Source organism: Amia ocellicauda, chromosome 1 (assembly GCF_036373705.1).
Source record: "Amia ocellicauda isolate fAmiCal2 chromosome 1, fAmiCal2.hap1, whole genome shotgun sequence".
NCBI lineage: Eukaryota > Metazoa > Chordata > Actinopteri > Amiiformes > Amiidae > Amia > Amia ocellicauda.
The window spans coordinates 63,578,717-63,598,142 of record NC_089850.1 but is presented as its reverse complement, the minus strand read 5'-3'; the positions used below and the strand labels follow the sequence as shown (position 1 = coordinate 63,598,142).

The following is a 19,426-nucleotide window of genomic DNA, read 5'->3' as shown; positions in this document are numbered from 1 at the left end:
GTAGTACAATATGTTTTTCATTAACTGACTCCCCTCTCTCTCTCCCTCTCTCTCTCTGTAGAATTCCCAAGCATTGTATCACTTATCCTGTTTATAACGGAAGAGAGAGGGATGGAGGGAGGGGGAGGAGAGGGACAGAGGAAGAGAAAGAGAGGAAGAGAGGAGACAGGGAAGGAGAGGAGGGAATGAGGGAGATGGGCAGAGAGAGTGGAGGATAGAATGAAGAGAATATACAGAAATAAACCAAATGTATTGGTTAATAACAATAAATTACAACACCACCACAATAATAATATTAATATTAGAAACTGATATACAAAAAAGAATACAACTAATAATTGTAGTTGTACAATTGTAGTTGTAACTGCAACACTACAGGTGTTTTTGTTTAAAATAGGTCCAAATAGGAAAATACATTAGAAAGTGAGTTGTATAATACATTCACAGTAGTCCACTGTTTAGCGAGATATGGGTAAACACCACTCACTGCAAAATACATGTTTTAACAAATTTGTCAAAACATGTATTTTGCACTGAGCGGTGTTTAACGCCTCCACAAGCTGACTGCATATCTTGCTAAACACCAGGGCCCTACAATCACCAGGGGTCTGTATGTCAACACAGGGTGATTGATCACATTTCATCTCAGTATCCCCACTAGTGGTGGCTTTAACCGTGTTTTTACCCCGTTTACCTCTTTTTACAGTAGCGGAGCTCGGTTGGTTCACTTTCACACATTGCACCCCCACATCGGTGGTGTCGTGTGCCACCCGGTTTGTCTTACTCAGGGCTTTTCTGGGCGCTGTGTTTCCCCTTTGTGTGACTGGTGGCTGTCTCCCCCGCTGTAGAACGGACCTCCCTTTATCAGCACGATCGGATCTCTTCAGCTGTTTTCCACTTGACACGCCTCTCAAGCAGGGCAATGCAGGCTGTGCCGCATTTTTAGCTATAATAAAACAAACATGTCAATTACACTTTATCCAGTGACTTTTCACTACATTTCGAAAAAATAAAAAATATAATAATAATAATAATAATAATAATAATAATAACATTGGTAAAAAACGGTGAATGTTACACACCTCCATTCAAAGTTTGCTCTGTGACTTGGGGTGGGTGGGGGAGTGTGTAGTTATGTGGGTTAAACACGGTCTCGTTGACAACTGTCAAATCAAAAAACAAACATTGGCCCCATAAATTTACACATTATTATGTTTTAGAAGATGTAATTAATTCATAATATGTAACAACTTGTTCTATGGCATACCATGAAATCTGAATAAAACTGGCCATTAAACACATTGCTTTGGCCCACCTTCAGAACACGTGTCTCCTGCGGTTTGGAAGGCGCTGTTCGGGACGTAGGCGTTGGGGGTTGTGAGTTCCACTCTCCGTGGTCCCCTGCGGGGTGCTCGGCCCGACAGTCTCGGCTCTGTTATTCTGTGCTGTAATATCTTGGTTCTCTCCAAGGCCGGTGTTTCACCTTAAATTATACAAACCATGAACTATGCATGATATACTAACACTTTTAAACCCAACTCTATTACTATAAAAAACATTCTTACCATCAATACATGATAACGCATTTACTAGCTCTTCCTCATCAAATGTACCCCAATCAGATGCCATTATGAAGAGTGTGTCCCTTCATATATTATATCGGATGTGTAAAATTAACTGCTTGGAGCGGCTTATTTATGGGGGTGCAAAATGGTATTTCATAATTTTTCTAAGAATCACACAAAATTGTATTCCACATAACATACCAGGAAACCGCCAAAAATGTTGTTATCATTACAGAATTCAGTTGGGGGCCGTATGTTGGGGGTGTCTATTTCACTCCAATAAAGTTTATCTCCCACAGACATCTGTATCTATGCGTGCTATGGTCATGGTCTCACGTTAAAAACAACATGTACACACTGGGTGAGGTGACCGTTTGAAGAGATAAATTGTTATCACATATTTGTTCTGGACACGAGCCTAATGTGTACAGATGCTGACTGTACCCACGTGGCCCCATACACGCACCCAACTCCGCCGACACTCCTCCTCCTCTGTAGAGCCGCCGCCCATCATTTACAGTATAAAGACCCGCTGGTAAACACAGAAAACAAGTCACCCGTTCGGGACAGAACAGGTCTGCGGTAACCGGTGGAAACCCCCATAGCGCACTATGGCTACACCAGCTAAGAAGACACCCCCTAGCAACCACGCTGCTGATGAAGATGCGGGGGCGCCTAACACAAAATTAAGACGGATGGAAGACATGGACCCAAAAGAGGTAACACTTTATTTTACTTAAAAAATATGTTTAGAATATTATTATTAAGTTTAAACTTATGCCGGTGTTTACATGCTGTTAGGGTGTATGTGTGTATATATGAATTTCAATGAAAAGTTAATCTAAATGCATGTTTTCGTCTTTGTATGTTTATCAAAAGAGTGGTGTCAGCGCTCCTCCTCCGAGCCCCAGGGATGCTCTCCCAATGTCTGATGAAGACGAAGGTGTCAACACTGGTGATGAGTCTGAAGATGATGACAAGGACCATGAACAGGGCAGTGAGGATAAAACCTCAGACACTGATGATGGAGTTGGACCATCAACGGAAAGAGAGGTAAATATAGAGGTCCTACAACTGTGTATAGTTGTGTACTTCTTTACTTACCGACACTCATTACAGTTTTAAGTGTAATTTTCTTTTCTCTTCATTAGAATAATGGAGTACCTGACACCAGTGGTATTGATTCCTCTGTCAACTCTTTAAGACCCCGAACAAGACTGAACATTGCATGCTTCTGTTCTTGCCTTGCTAGAACCCACAAGAGTTTTGATTCAGACAGGGAAGTTGCAAGATATAATTGTAAAAACTATGATGATCATGTAACACTAGTTATGACACACACCATAAAGGGGAGTATCGCACTAGTGTTACAACATTGTATAGGCCGTGAATTAGTTGATAAGTGTGAGGCCTGTCTGATAGGAGACCCCAGCCAAGCACAGCATCTCTGTCTAACTTTAGATCACGAGCAAGGGAGTGTCTGGAGTAGTGTCGCTCTTATATGTGACAAAATAAGTGTCACCTGCTTGCTAAATGTTGTGTTATGTGTTGCACGTGCCCTATGTGGGCTATGCATCACCAGACAGACTGAGAAAGAAGTGAAATCTCTTTTGCATAGCTTAGAAACATGCACTCTACCTTCAAGATGGTTCAGTGACTTGTTGGAAAGTGTAGATGAGCAAGTGATACAATTAGTTGAGAAGGTTATAAATAATAAGCCTTATAAGATGTTTTACAAACATGCATAAAATACTGTTTGTGTGTGCTGTACATTTTTTGTGCAATAAGACATTATATATATTTTTTTCAGAGAAAGAAAACTGCTGCCGTGGGGTTACGTATACGTATGTTTGAGGAATCTCTGCTTGAAGATTCCATCCTCACTCTAATAGCTCACAAGTTTGGTGATTTGTATGATACTGGTAATCCTAATGTGACATTGCTAGTTGAGAATATTGTGAAAACAGTGGATGCCCTCCCCAACATGCTTAAGAGAATGCTGTATTAAGATCCACGGCCTGGTGTACCTGCTTTTACAGCTGTTCAAAAAGTTCTCCAGAGTTCTTTTGGAAACACCATCCCTATCATGACCAAGTCCAATTTCTACACTGTGCTAGACAAAATAGCAATGATCTGTGTTGCTGCCCTTGCAAATAAGAAGGTTGAGGGTGTTGCTTGTGCAGTACAGTTCAGCTGTTTCTTCCTGTCTGCTGTAGGAATTGGGCATGGGAGATCACTGGTCACCCATGTCAGTATCTAAGCTCACTGTCTACTTCTGACCTGATACCATGTTGTCATGTTTAGATTGGTCACAATAAAAAGACTGTCATTGACACATATTTTACTGAGTCTTGTTTTTTTTATTTTACTTAAACAGTTTCATAAAACATTATAACCTAATATATATGTGTGTATTTAAAACTTGTATTTTTTAATTTACTAAAACAGTACCATACAACAATATAACCTTAAAAACACAGTTTATGCTTTTAAACATTACACCTCCACACCAGCAGGGTGAGGTACCCTCGGACCCTCACCATGATGGATGTCACACTAGCAAAATGGCTACCATCTTACCAGATGACCTATGACCTTACAAATGGCTACCATCCAAGATGGCTGCCATCTTACCAGATGACCAATGACCTTACAAATGGCTGCCATCCAAGATGGCCGATATCATCCAAGATGGCTCACAGGGGAGGGCGGGACTTCCGGTCTATGGTACGTAGGGAGGGTGGGACTTCCGGCTGTCAAAATAGTAAGTGATGCCGCCATCTAGACTACTGGGAACATTCAAAAACAGACTGGATAGGATCCTTGATCACTTAGTTATTAATGGACACCAAACGAGCACGATGGGGCGAATGGGCTCCTCTCGCTTGTAAACTTTCTTATGTTCTTATATGATTACCATACAAAGGATGTACATTGACACCCCGGCAATGACTGGGCTGTCCTGCTCTCCTAACATCGATTATATACAGTAGGCATAATCACTGATTATGAATGTGGCTTGTTTTGGGGGTATTTGTCATGTAGATGCGGAAATCAATAAACATTCTCGATTGCTTAAACACATTTGTCCACTCTGACACCACATTTTCCAGACAGTTAACACACAGGGTAAAACTGAAGCTCACTGGCCAAAATGACTAAATTTTGTTTGCAAAATGCTCTAACACTCACAAAACATTAAAAACATGCAACAAAAGCAAATATTTTCATCAAACACCACAACTTGTGGTCAAATTAATATATTCTTTCAATCAATCATTACACAATGGAAAACAAAATACAAAAAATACAGCTATCAATATGATACTTTTCAAAACTCAGAAATGCTGAATACTGTAAAAACAAACAAAAAAAAAAAACAAAGGAAACATATGGGTGGAATATCTAAAAAACAAAATAAAGAGTTGAAATACACAGAACTTCACATTTAGTCCATTCGTTCCTGACAATAATGCCACAGGTTCTCATCAACATCACATTGGATGTTTTCGCTTGCAATGCACAGAGGGAAATACCTCCCTGCACAGCGTATCCATCCCTGGCAGTCCTCTGCACCTATTGCCAGGCAATCAGCATTCATTGCCTCCAGGAGGGACAACTGCTCATATGGCCGGTCATCATACACCTTCCATCTCCAAGTAGAGAAGAACTCCTCAATTGGGTTCAGAAAAGGAGAGTATGCAGGGAGTATCATACAGGGCTGTGCTACAAACCAGGCGAGAGTGGTGGAAGGCAACATTGTCATACAGAGTCATGCCAGGCCTCAACAGCCCTCTCTCTTCAGGTGAAACCAGTCTTTCATTCAGTGCATCATGAAATGTGATGAGGCGTTCTGTATTGTTTGGGCCGATAGTTGGTATGTGGCAAAGGATACCATCATTGGAGATGGCAGCACACATGGTGATATTGGCGCCCCTCTGACCTGGCACTGTAACAGTGGCCCTCTGCCCAATGATGTTCCTCCCACATCCCCTCACTTTACAGAGGTTGAAGCCGGCTTCATCCACATAAATTAATTTGTGATGTGCCCCTTCAGCTTCAAGCTCAATTTTTCTCTAAGAAAAAAAGCAAATTCATAAAGCAAATTATTCCATGTAACTGTATGATATAACAAGGCATTACAATAACAAATCTGTACCTACTGGAATCTTGCCTCCTTCATGATGTCAGTGTTTCTTTGGAATGGAACTCTGTACAGCTGCTTCATTCGGACATGGTTTCGTTTAAGGACTTGATCAATAGTTGCCAAACTCGCTCTGTAAATATTTCTAAATGCTCCCAGAACAGCAATTACTGCTGCCTGGATTTCATGCAGTCTGATTGTATTGTTTGCCACGACCATATCTACAATGGCAGCCTCCTGTTCAACACTAAAGATCTTTCCTCTGCCACCCGTGTGTGGATTCTATAAAGTAAAAGCAAAAAGCATGTCAAAATTGACATTATGACAATCACATAAATTGGATTGATGAAACATCTGCATTACTGTAGACACAGTTTTTTCTGCCGACAGGGCAATACAGTAAAGCTGAAAGACACAGTGGTGTACAGTAACATTGTGACTTACCTGTTCTCATTCCGAAAAAGCCTGACAATAGATGCCACAGTGCTCCAACTCAGAATGGGTAGGACAAGACAGGATTGATGATATGGTCAATAATTGTTGGCCGAATTTCATTTGAACCTTGAGCTCTATTGTTTCCTCTTGCTGCAGCTCCTCCACCACGCATGCAAACTCCTCTTCCTTGGCCCCTCTGCCATGGCCTCTTACTCTCCTTCCATGCCTTTGGCCTCTTTGATCCATGCTTGCAAATAGAAACACAGAGGTGGAATCTTTTATAGATGGATGAGGACTGATTGCTGGTTGAAGAGTTGTGCAAACGAGTTTCACACAGGTGCATTAGAGATTCATAATTATGCAATGACTTTCTATCAGCTCTGAATAGATGTTTTCCTTTTGTTCATGCAGTTAATCCAATAGAGTTTGGGGTCTTTCAATGAGAGCTGTGGTAACCGTTTTGACAAAGGGCATGAAAAATGTGTGAAACAAATGTGTTAAGTGTTAAGACATTTGCAAGAGAAGACTTCTGCTGTGCTAAGAAGGTGATTATGAAGATCAAGTGGATCCCAGTTTCATTAAGCGTGTCTTAGCAAATGAGAAAAATTGTAAACAGGCAGAGTTGACTGTCTTGTTTTAACAGAGGAGTTTTGCTGTTATTTCTTGTAAGGAAAAATGCAATTGCTGAAGCTGGGCAAATTCCACCATGATAAAATTCCACAGTTTAAAATCGACTCCCCAAATGTTCTTGGGTATTGTCCTGATTCACAGAAGGTAAACGCAGATGGCTGAGCAAAGGTGGGGTCCCTGGTATCAATAGGAACAAAAGGTTGATGAGGACACAGTTTGCTCACCAGTATTGTATCAATAGCATATCAAAAGCTATTGATGAAGATGAGTAAGGAGACAGTCTGTCTCTGTTGGGAGGAGTTAATCATAATAATCCATAATCCATATCCATAATAATAATCTTGGATAAGGGTGTCTGCCAAGAAATAATAATAATAATAATAATAATAATAATAATAATAATAATAATAATAATAATAATCTATGAGAAAGGTACGGGCGAGGGGAACGGGTGAGCCGTTACTCTTGAATGTGGGAGAGCGGAGTGAGGGCTGCATTGTCACTTGGTATGCTAATAGGCAACTGCCATTGGATACTCTGGTGGGACCTCCGTGAAGTTGGCACCCCATATAATTAAATAATCACCAAAACTATTCCATTCATTTGTGCTGTGTTTGTGCCGCAAAAATGAACGTTTGTGCTGGTTTGGTCTTTGAGATATTAAGCATTCTTTGTTGGGCTGTGTGACGTCACTCTCCACCCCATCTCGCTCAAATCGCTCCAAACCGGTGTCATTCGTTTGTGCTCGATTTGTGCCGGTTTGTGCTGTTAAAAGAAACAATCTAAGTAATTCCCTTTACATAGAAATAACAAAATTATCTCCCGGATCTGTGACGTCAGTCATGCATTTACCCCATCTCGTCCAACGCACTCATTTTCCGACTCGTTCGTTTGTGCTCTCGGTGCGGGTTTCTTACTGTCGCTGTCATTGTTTTTTTATATATATATATTGACAGTTTGATCATTGACAGTAACTTCAAGCCTCAAATCCAAATCACATACCCCTGTATCTGTGCTCGTGTAGCACTTGTTTGAATTCACCTCGTGTATATTGTTACTTAATATAATGTTGCTTGTGTTCTGGTCCATCGCTGAACCAAGCATTACATCTCGTTTATTACCATCATGTTTTAGGAGTTTATTCAAAGTAAAAAGTAGACTAATTTTACCTCGGTGAATATATCGTTAAGGCCACTGCGTTATAATAACCGTTTGCTCGATTAGTTAGTGTGTGACTTGATACAAGTGCAGCTTATGTTCACAATGGTTATTGCATTATGCAAGGACCACGATGGGATGATTGGACAGGATAAACAGTTTCAGAAGAAATGGAGATAGTTGAAGCTTTTTATCTTCAAATTTGGGTCGTCTCTGCTTGCAGTTCTCAGAGAAAGCTGCATAAACAGTGAAGCAAGTACAGGTGAGGTGTGTGTTTTATTATGTTTCAAATATTTTACATATTTTACTTATAGCGATCACGGTTATATTGATCAACCGCTTATATGGATCAAAAAAATTGGGACGGAATCGTTCCTATACAAATGCTATTTAAATAATTTGCTTATAGTGATCAAGTGCTCCGCTTATAGTGTTCATTTGGGTCTTTTCATACATTTCAACATATGGAAAAAATAAATAAAACAACGGACGTGATCGTTATAAGGGGTCTCCACGGTACTAAAAAAGTCGAAACATAGATTAGTCTTAATTTGATAGCTAGACAAATCTCATGCAAGTTAGTAAAATGTTAACTTGGTTTTAACTGAGACTCCCAGCTTCCTAATGATGTGAAGCAGTCTCTGATGTGAAAAATGTGTTTTTTATGCCCCCGCCCCCCCTCCGCATTCTGAAATGGGGGGGTGGAGGGATACTTGGATCCTTTTTTGTAGGAATACAAAATCTCCTGAAATATTGACAATTAAGACATATCCTGGAACCAGACAGTCTACTGATCAAAACAAGACCATCCACGTTTTGGTGGAAGCAACACACACCTGTAGAGAGCTCAACATGTCAAGATGGAAAACTCTTCAGTGTACTAATACACAACGATTTCACATCACTGTATCTGAACTTCTGTGTTTGATAGAACATTGAATAATATATACTGGATTCATCGTTAAGCTATTCTGATCAAAACAAGCCTACTTGCAAAGAAATCCGATAGAAACGGAGTGAACAGTGCCCGTCTCGGTGAGACCCCGGAGCAGCCTGCGCGTTTCCCCCCCGGGCTTGAATGACGGGGCAACACGGACACTGTGAATCGGATGCGGGAGAGAATGAGCTTTCAAACGATGTGCGCATTGCAGGAATACAGCGTCACTTCCATGCACAGGAGCTGCGTCACACTGCCCAACAATGCTTGAGAGGGTGGAGTAACAGTATATAACTCTGAAATGGACATTATTTTTCAGGTTTTGGTAACCTAAACTTTTTTTAAACCTCTGTCAGTTTACCGCTTACCTCTGTACCATTTCAGCTTATTCACTGGAATTGAACTGCTTACATCTCAATACAAACTGGAAACATGGGGGTGCTCTAAAACTTCTGACCGGTGGTGTATATTTTAAATAATAACCACATTGCGGACAATACACTTATCGATAACAGAACATCTTTCTCTGGACACTGATCCCATTAATTCAATCATATTCGAAAAAGATGACCTTACGTCATTATTAGGCTGTCCTTCACTGTCCTAAACTGAATTGCTCTCCTGTTCAGATCGACCGGTTCTAGTAGAACAGGCAAGAAAGACACAACGACAAGGAAACACAGCTGGGTCCATGAAAGGAAAGGGCAGAAAAGAAAAAGCACTTTCTGTTCTGTTTTACAGGCACGTCAGGCGCTGCTAATCCCCGGGCAGAAGACGCATTTTCCCGTTTACACCATAGCGCCACCTGGTGGCAGAACACTGGTTTTCTGTAATTTTGAAATCTAACTTGCAGACCTTGGCGATTATGGGCTGGGTTTACGGGATCCGTTTTAACGTGAACTGAAGAGGCTGTGTGAAGCGGTGGAGCTGGCTTAGCTATCGAGTTTGCAACTGAACTAGACTACATTTGACTTAAAAGTGTTCAGTGTATAGGTACACACATGTATGCAATACATACACAAACAAATAGGAAAAAAGACCCGTCTTGCATACAGGGACATCTTCAGAGACTGTCCCTTGTTGATGGTTAGTTTAACATGTATATATCTGGCTCCTCAGTTATCGGGTAAAATACTGAATATTGTTTTTATTAATGCTATACAGATATGATCCCAATGGCTCAATTATCGTTAATTGACTGATTGTGAGAGTGATGTAACATGTTCTGTTTGAGCCAATGACGCACGAAGCAGGAGACTCCGCTTTCGCCCTCACTGTGACTGTATACAGGCGCTTCACCCGTATCATAACACCCGGATGTTGCCCCAGACCAAGATGGCGCCAAGTATGCAGAGGAAGAGCGAGGCGGCACAGTGACGTCACACGCCCCCATTCATCGTCACTCGCAAGCACGCCTGCGCACTGCTGTCGCTTAAAGTTTTAAGTTTTTCTGAAGATGGCGGCGCCCGGAGGAACAGGCATGCCGGAGCGAGAGGAGGAGGAAGACGAGTTCGAAGACATGGAGGAGCAGGAGAGCGACAGCGAGGATGAAGGGATGGGCGGAGAGGGAGACGCGGCGGAGGGGGAGGGAGAGGCTCGGGTCTACATCCCCGGCATCGACCCTCTGGGGCCGGGAGAGGAGTTGGAAATGGATCGATCTGCGTACCGCATGTACCACGAGTGCCAGACGGGTGCGTGTTTCATCCAGAGCCGAGTCGAGTGAACCTCTGAACTCACTGTCTCAATACCGTAACCTCGCACGACTATACAGTCAGTGTTAATGTGCTGTAGTGTCCAGTCAGTCAGTCAGTGTTAATGTGCTGTAGTGTCCAGTCAGTCAGTCAGTGTTAATGTGCTGTAGTGTCCAGTCAGTCAGTCAGTGTTAATGTGCTGTAGTGTCCAGTCAGTCAGTGTTAATGTGCTGTAGTGTCCAGTCAGTCAGTCAGTGCTAATGTGCTGTAGTGTCCAGTCAGTCAGTCAGTGTTAATGTGCTGTAGTGTCCAGTCAGTCAGTGTTAATGTGCTGTAGTGTCCAGTCAGTCAGTGTTAATGTGCTGTAGTGTCCAGTCAGTCAGTGCTAATGTGCTGTAGTGTCCAGTCAGTCAGTCAGTGTTAATGTGCTGTAGTGTCCAGTCAGTCAGTCAGTGTTAATGTGCTGTAGTGTCCAGTCAGTCAGTCAGTGTTAATGTACTGTAGTGTCCAGTCAGTCAGTCAGTGTTAATGTGCTGCAGTGTCCAGTCAGTCAGTCAGTGTTAATGTGCTGCAGTGTCCAGTCAGTCAGTCAGTGTTAATGTGCTGTAGTGTCCAGTCAGTCAGTCAGTGTTAATGTGCTGTAGTGTCCAGTCAGTCAGTCAGTCAGTGTTAATGTGCTGTAGTGTCCAGTCAGTCAGTGTTAATGTGCTGTAGTGTCCAGTCAGTCAGTCAGTGTTAATGTGCTGTAGTGTCCAGTCAGTCAGTCAGTGTTAATGTACTGTAGTGTCCAGTCAGTCAGTGTTAATGTGCTGTAGTGTCCAGTCAGTCAGTGTTAATGTGCTGTAGTGTCCAGTCAGTCAGTGTTAATGTACTGTAGTGTCCAGTCAGTCAGTCAGTGTTAATGTACTGTAGTGTCCAGTCAGTCAGTGTTAATGTGCTGTAGTGTCCAGTCAGTCAGTCAGTGTTAATGTGCTGTAGTGTCCAGTCAGTCAGTCAGTGTCAATGTACTGTAGTGTCCAGTCAGTCAGTGTCAATGTACTGTAGTGTTCAGTCAGTCAGTGTTAATGTACTGTAGTATATTGTGGGGCCTACATTAACTGTTTCTCTCTCTCTCTCAGGTGCTCCATGTCTCAGTTTTGATGTGCTTTGTGATGAGGAGGGGACGGGTAGGGAGGCGTTCCCTCTCTCTCTCCTCCTCTGTGCTGGGACTCAGGCGGATACTGCCAGCGCAAACCGGTACAGCCCCCCATCCCTTCCTCTCTCTTGTAGTCAGTGTGTCTGTCAGTGAGTCAGCGTCTGTCTGCTACACTAACCTCCCTCTCCCTCCCTCCCTCCCTCAGGCTGTTGGTGATGCGGATGTACAACCTGTATGGCACAGAGCAAGGGAAGGAGAGGAAGGAGGGGGAGGAGGAGAGTGAGAGTGAGAGCGAGAAAGAGGAGGAGGAGGAGGAGGAGGACAGGAAACCGCAGCTGGAGCTGGCAATGGTGCCTCACTATGGAGGGATCAACAGAGTGAGAGTGAGTGATGCCCCCCCGGTCTCTCTCTCCATCTCTCTACCTCTTGCACCTCTTCCTTTTTCACTCCCACTACATCTGTCTCTCTCTCTCTCTCTCTCTGTCTCATCAGTCAATCAGTGCTTACTGTACTAACCTCGCTCTCTCCCCGGTCAGGTGACCCAGATTGGAGCTGTCCCATTGGCTGCTGTCTGGTCAGAGAAAGGTCAGGTGGAGGTTTTTGACCTCCGACCCCAGCTGGAGGCGGTGCACAGCTCCGCCGCCATGGAGACGTTCCTGCGACAGCAGCAGAATGAAGCCAAGCCCCTCTACAGCTTCGCAGGTCACATGACTGAGGGCTTCGCCATTGATTGGTCAGCAAAGGTTCCTGGTGAGCTTTGATTGGTGCACTATTGTCTCTCTCTCTGTGTTAGTTATTATTTATGTATTTGCAGACTGTAATGTGCTGTAGTCTCTCTCCCCCTCCCATCTATCGCTCTCTGAACATTATTCCTTAATTCACTCTCTCTCTCCATTGCGCTCACCTGTGTCTGTCATTCAACCACAGTGTTCAGACGGTGTTCGTGAGCCGCAGTGTATTAACGCTCCCTTCTCCTCCCAGGTAGGCTGCTCAGTGGTGACTGTAATAAGAACATTCATCTGTGGGAGCCCAAAGAAGGCGGAGCCTGGAGTGTAGACCAACGTCCCTTCACAGGCCACACCCACTCCGTTGAGGACCTCCAATGGTCGCCCACAGAAGCCACGGTAAGGGGCCAATCAGACGAGTGGAACAGTAGGGCTGGACAGTGGGAGTGGGAGGGTCTGTGTTCTCTCTCTCTCTCTCTCTCTCTCTCTCTCTCTCTCTCTCTCTCTCTGTGTCTGTCCGATAGAGATGGAGAGCTTGCCAGTGGCCTCACTTCCTGTCTCTCCCAGGTGTTCGCTTCCTGTTCGGTCGATGCCTCCATTCGCATCTGGGACGTGCGTGCCCCACCCTCCCGGGCCTGCATGCTCACGGCCAATCAGGCGCACGCGTCTGACGTCAACGTCATCAGCTGGAACCGGACCGAGCCATTCCTACTCTCGGGGGGGGACGACGGAGTGCTGAACATCTGGGACCTGAGACAGTTCAAGGTGAGACGGATGGAGTTCTACCCAGTCAGTCAGTGTTAATGTGCTGTAGTGTCCAGTCAGACAGTGTTAATGTGCTGTAGTGTCCAGTCAGACAGTGTTAATGTGCTGTAGTGTTCAGTCAGTCAGTCAGTGTTAATGTACTATAGTGTCCAGTCAGTCAGTGTTAATGTACTGTAGTGTCCAGTCAGTCAGTGTTAATGTGCTGTAGTGTCCAGTCAGTCAGTGTTAATGTGCTGTAGTGTCCAGTCAGACAGTGTTAATGTACTGTAGTGTCCAGTCAGTCAGTGTTAATGTACTGTAGTGTCCAGTCACTCAGTCAGTGTTAATGTGCTGCAGTGTCCAGTCAGTCAGTGTTAATGTCCTGTGTTAACCCTCTCTCTCTCTCACTCAGTCGGGCAGTCCAGTCGCCAGCTTCAAGCAGCACTCGGCCCCGGTCACCTCTGTCCAGTGGAGCCCTGCTGACCCCTCGGTCTTTGCCGCGGCCGCAGCGGACGACGTGGTCAGCCAGTGGGACCTGTCCGTGGAGTCCGGTGACCCCTCTGGGCAGGTGTCAGGGGTGACGACCGCCCAGCTGCCCCCCCAGGTGCTGTTTCTGCACCAGGGCCAGACGGAGGTCAAGGAGCTACACTGGCATCCCCAGCTGACCGGCTTACTGGTCACTACGGCTCTGTCCGGCTTCAATGTTTTCAGGACGATCTCTGTGTGAAAGAGGTGGGGAGAGGGAGAGTGTGTGTGTGTGTGTGTGTGTGTGTGTGTGAGTGTGTGTGTGTGTAGAGGGGGAGTGGAGAGTGTGAGGGGGAAAGGCAGTGTGTGTGTGTAGCAGGACTCTCCGCCAGTCTCTCCTCCAGTCATCATCTCCATGTGTACATAATAAATTTTCAATTAATGACATCACTTCCTGTCTTTGTGTTACGGCTCCTTCCTCTGTCAGCCAGTATCAGTGTAACAGATGCCAGTAAAGTAATATCAATACACAACATTCATTTAAAAAAGTTTAATTAAGTCAAAGCAACAGAATCTTTAATTTCCATTACAAACAGGAAGTTACAGCCAGTCAGCCAATCACAGCAGCAATCTCTCCTCCTTCACAGTGCTGACTGTAGTGTATCTGTTTCACAGATTTCAGTTAGAAAAAACAAACATTTCCTTTTCTGTACAGATGTGGCCTGTATTCAAATATGTACACAGTATTTATATATGTATATATATATATATATACACACAAGTGGGCCAGCCTAATGGATATTCCACTATATACACACTGACTGTTGCACACTGTACACAACATCCTGGTACACACACACACACACAGTCTGGCCATTATATTAGGATCTGCAATCTTAGTTATGCCTACATACAGTGTAATAGATTAGAGAAAGATACAGGTCAGTTATACAGTGTGATGGAGGAGTGAAAGAAGGAGAAACAGGTGACTTATTCAGTTGATCATTTATAGTGTGAAGATGTGAGAGAAGGAATGTCTCGAGTGTAGAGCCGGGGGTCAGTGGGCAGGCAGAGAGGAGAGCGCTGTCAGTGTGTCTGTGAGTGTCTCTGTGTGCCCCAGTGTGTGGATATCCTCCAGTCCCATTGGGGCGCCGCCAGCGGTCGTCACTCTGCCAAAACACAACAGAGCAAACAGTTGCAGCTGGAAGGGAATTCAAGGGAGGTTGTGTCTGGCTAGTTGTGGACTGACCGTAAGGGAACCATGTTACCCACGATGCACCTGCACAGACACTAGTGCTTTTTATTATAATATTATTATTTATTTATTAGCAGATGCCCTTATACAGGGTGACTTACAAAGCTTATGCAACCCCCTCACCCTGCCCTCACTGACCTGGGTCGGCCTGGGCTCCCCTGTCCTGGCTGTGGACACTGCTGCTGCTGTACCACTCAGGTGGGTCCGGCGCCCCCGGCCCCGCCACCCCTGCACCCGACCCCGACTCTCCGTGCTTCCTCTTGGCATGGCGGCGCAGCGTGTTGCGCTCGGCGAAGCGGGCGTGGCACTGGGCGCACTGGTAGGGCTTCTCGCCCGTGTGCACGCGCTGGTGCCGCAGCAGCTCGCCCGGCTCGCGGAAGCGCTTTGCACACAGGGGGCAGGCGTGCCGGCGCTGGCCGCTGTGGATGTGCCGGTGCCGCTGCAGGTGGCTGGCGCGCTTAAATGCCTTGCCACAGTGCGGACAGGCATGCGGCTTGGACTGCGAGTGCGTGATGGAGTGACGCTGCAGGTCTGACAGGTACAGGAAGGGCCGCTCGCACACCTGGCACAGCAGCACGCGCCGCGGGGAGGGCGAGGGTGATGGTGATGGTGAAGGGGTGGTGGGGGCAGGCTTGGAGCGTTTGTGGGCAGGGGGTAAGACAGAGGGCGAGGGGGAGAGTTTGGAGTGTGTGGCAGGAGGAAAGGGGAGGGAGGGAGAGGGAGAGGGGGCAGGGTGTTGGGAGTTGGAAGAGGGGGAGGTGAGAGGTTTGGCAAAAGGGGAGGGGGCTGGCAGAGGAGAGGATTTTATCCTTTTGACTGAGGAAGAGGGGGAGAGAGGTGAGGGTCCTTGTTTGGGGCCGGTGATGAGAGGAGGAGTGGAGGAGGAAGAAGAGGAGGAGGATGGGGAGGGAGCAGGGACAGAGGAGAGCACAAGAAACAGAGAGGGTGTGGTCGACTGCACGGCCTGAAGAGAGAGAGAGAGGGGGATGGAGAGAGGGAGGGAGAGGGGGACAGGGAGGGAGGATGGCAAGGGAGAGGAGGGGGAGGAGGAGGTGGAGAGGTGGGGGGAAGCTTTTGAGCATTTGGATGATGGGGGAGGGGGGGGCAGGAGGAGGAGGAGGGGAGGAGGAGGGGCAGGAGGAGAGGGGGATGGGGCGATGGAGCACAAGAGAGAGGGATCAGGGGAGGGAGAGGCAGAGAGGGCCTCGGGCTCTGTCTCTGTGTCAGCGTCTGAATCTGAGACACACACCGCCACTACCTCCCCCTCCTCCTCTCCTTCCCCCTCCCCCTCTCCTCCCTCTCCTCCTCCCACTCCTGGAGCGAGGGAACAAGGGAGCGCAAGCGAGGAGGAGGGGCAGGGGAGAGGCGGCAAGTGTTCCGCATTGGCCTGCTCCGCAGACTGAAGCCTGGCTCTCGGTTTGCGGCGGCGGCGGGGCTGGGGGAGGGTCACCTGGGGCAGCTTCTCGCCACTAGGCCCCAGCGTGTAGGGGATTCCCAGGTCGTCTATGAGCAAGAGACCAGGAGAGACAGAGGCGGATGACAGAGGAGGACAGAGAGAGGGGGAGGGGGGTGACGGAGGAGGAGGAGAGGGGGAGGGAGAGGGGGATGATGGAGGGGGAGAAAGGGAGAGGGTGAGAGTCCATTCCTGGGGTTCAGAGTCTTCCAGTTCTCTCTCCACTTCCTCCTCCTCTTCCTCACTCTCTCTCTTTCTCTCCTCCCTGGTTACACTCTTCTCCCTCTTCTGTCCCTCTTTTAGTGGACTCAGATCCATCACTCCCTCTTCATCCTCCTCTCCTCCCTGACTTTTACAAACCCCTCTGCCTACACTCCTTCCTGCCCTCCTCCTCTTCCCTCTCTTCCTGCATGGGGGGGCTCCCATCTGGTCCTCCTCCTCCCTCTCTATGTTTGGAGTTTGCAATGTGTTGCTTTTGCATTTCGGTCTCTCCCTGCCCTCTATAGAGACCTCCTCTCTCTCCTCCTTCACAGTGCTGACTGTAGAGTAGCTGTGGGAGCTTCTCGCTATCCTGTTGCTGTCCATTATCTTGCTGGGGGGGGGTCCTCCCCTCTCTGGCTCTCCCTCCCTCCCTTTCCCCCCCTCCACTTTCAGACACAGGGGTTGATCCCAGGCAGAGGGGCTGGGCTGGGGGCGGGGCTTAGCCCTGGAGGACTTCCAGGATAGGTCGATGGGATGGACGATTTCCACTTCCTCCTCTCCTGCCCCTCCCCCTTTGACTTCCTGGATCCACAGCTGGGCCCGCCCTCCCAGAGCTGAGGGGATGTGCAGTTGGCTGGCTGCCAGAAGTGGGCGGGCTCTGCTGGGCCAGGCAGCGTCGCCATTGGCCAGGCTGGTTGCCTGTTGGGAGGAAAGGGGGGACTGGGCCAATTGGGTGTCAGGACTGTCCATGTTGGAGTCGCAGTCCTGTCTGTCTCTCCCTCTGTCCCTCAGTGTCCCTTGTTCTGCTCTGTCTGTCCCCTCCACCCTCCCTCCCTCCCTCAGTCTACCCTGCCCACACTCTTCCAGACGGATAGAGAAACTGGGAGAGAGAGAGAATAAACACTCGGTGTAACCACAGCAACACAGTAGCATTCGCTGTAATACTAGAAGTAGTAGAGTATTACTAGAATACTATAATAGTAGTATTATTAAGTATTAATTAGTTCAGTACTACTAGTAGCAGTATTACTGTCGCAGTAGTAGTAGCAGTATTACAGTCATGGTAATAGTATTACAGTGGTAGTGGCAGTATTACAGGTATAATAATAGTATTACAGTAGTAGTAGTGGCAGTAGTAGTTATAGTAGTAGTACTGCTAACCTGTTCAGCAGTAGCAGAAACATGTAGAACAAGTAGTAGCAATAGTAGTTAAGTTATAATAACAGTAAAAGCATTAGTAGTACTAGTAACCACTTTAGTAACAGCATCCAAAGCAGAAACAATAGTAGACTAATAACAGCAGTACAATTATAGTAGTAGAAGTACTAGTACATTTATAGTAGTATAATCAGTACCAATTAATAGTAGGAGTAGTTATAATTGTGGTACTAGTAAAGTTACTGTAGTACCAGTATCAGCTACTAGTAAACTAACAGCAGAAGTAGTTATAGCCTTAATACTGGCACCGTTATGGTAATAGTATCAGTATCAGCTAATAGTAAGAGTACAGTTATAGTAGTAGTACTAGCAGTTATAGCAGTAGTATCAGATCATATTATGAGTACAGTGATAGTAGCAGCAATAATAGTATCATCAGTATGAGTAACGCAGTAGTGTGCAGTGTTTTCAACTTAAACTTGACCTGGCTCTAGCCTAACAAGGCGCAGCGCAACACACAGGACAGGCACCGTCTATTTACTTGTGTCTCGTTAGTGTGCGAGTGTTCAGTGCGGCAGCGGTAGAGACACCAGCGCTCATTAACACTGATACAACGCAGGGGGTTATAGATACCATGTACCATCCGTCTCATTACAGGGTTAATCCGGTTTTATGACGGATGGTGTATTTTAAACCGAACGCGAGATTATTTACACTGAAACACAGCGACACAGACGGTGTACCGCGTCTCTGTGTGTACATCTGTGTGGACCCGCTGTATTAGGACACCTTTCTCCGTATAATAGAATATAATTGGACGTCCCCATTCGAACCCGGGATACTTATTCGCCGGGTGGAAAATGTGAACGAACTGTTAAAAACACACTAACACATTTACTTATAATTATACACATTCTCCGCCAAAGTACGAACAATTCCAACACAATTAGTACATGGAAAATAATGATAACATTTCTATGTAAATATCCCCGTAAAAATAATATTAGTCGCGTTATTTATGGGAAATAAAACTGATGGGGTAAACGGCAGATTTTATTATTATGACGACAACAATACTAATATGAACTCATAGAAATCACAATATAGGCGAGCGGCAGGGGTTCGATTGGAGCAGCTCTTGTGATCATTATTCTTATTCTAGAACCTTGCTATTGTCATTATTATCGTTGTTATTCTAGAACCTCATTATTACAATTATCCTCATTGTTGTTCCAGAACATTATCATTAGAATTATTATCATTGTCATTATAGGACCTCCCAGCCGCCATTACAGCAGTCTAGGGTTCGAGCCGAGACAATAAGGGTTACTGTATCCAGCGCAAATCCATCAATGAGGAGGACCGCGAGCAGGACGCCAAAGTTGTCGCTATGTCGTGATTATATTATGGTCGTTCCTCTCTGTGCGAGTCTTCCCCGGCGCCCGGGTACCTGTTTCTCTCTGTCCGCACAGTCGAACCCGCAGCACGTAGCACAAGACAAGGCGGCCATTACAGACTATGGTCCGAATACCCCCCCCTCTTCTCTCCCCCTCCCTCCTCTCTCACGACACACGCAAACTACCCCATCCCGTGCACAATAGCACGTTTTTGTGTTTTAATTCTGTAGTAGGGGAAGTGGATCGGGTTCGTGTTTAAGATAGTTAGTGAAACTTGTAACGCGGGACTTTGTGCTTTTTGGGCACTACGGTGGCGACTCGAACCCTGGTGTG

At 46.0% G+C, this 19,426-nt stretch overlaps 2 protein-coding genes and 1 long non-coding RNA gene across 3 annotated transcripts; 1 reads left to right on the top strand and 2 right to left on the bottom strand.

Annotated features, from left to right (window-relative positions):
* Positions 1 to 3,967: 3,967 nt before the first annotated feature.
* LOC136758359 (uncharacterized) lies at positions 3,968 to 7,066 on the bottom strand. Its single transcript, XR_010819961.1, has 3 exons — positions 6,154 to 7,066; positions 5,729 to 5,991; positions 3,968 to 5,641 (listed from the first exon to the last, which is right to left on the bottom strand). It is a non-coding gene; the product is annotated as an uncharacterized LOC136758359 (long non-coding RNA).
* A 3,219-nt stretch (positions 7,067 to 10,285) lies between these two features.
* Positions 10,286 to 14,079, top strand: grwd1 (glutamate-rich WD repeat containing 1). The gene is made up of 7 exons (XM_066712614.1): positions 10,286 to 10,560; positions 11,679 to 11,796; positions 11,901 to 12,078; positions 12,232 to 12,445; positions 12,677 to 12,819; positions 12,988 to 13,185; positions 13,577 to 14,079. The coding sequence occupies exons 1-7, from the start codon at positions 10,326 to 10,328 to the stop codon at positions 13,889 to 13,891; spliced, it is 1,401 nt and encodes a 466-aa protein (XP_066568711.1). The 5' UTR covers positions 10,286 to 10,325; the 3' UTR covers positions 13,892 to 14,079.
* An 85-nt stretch (positions 14,080 to 14,164) lies between these two features.
* On the bottom strand, positions 14,165 to 19,222 carry LOC136758343 (uncharacterized). The gene is made up of 2 exons (XM_066712602.1): positions 15,023 to 19,222; positions 14,165 to 14,798 (listed from the first exon to the last, which is right to left on the bottom strand). Exons 1-2 carry the CDS (start codon positions 17,469 to 17,471, stop codon positions 14,794 to 14,796), a joined length of 2,454 nt encoding a protein of 817 aa, XP_066568699.1. The 5' UTR covers positions 17,472 to 19,222; the 3' UTR covers positions 14,165 to 14,793.
* Between the last annotated feature and the right edge of the window lie 204 nt (positions 19,223 to 19,426).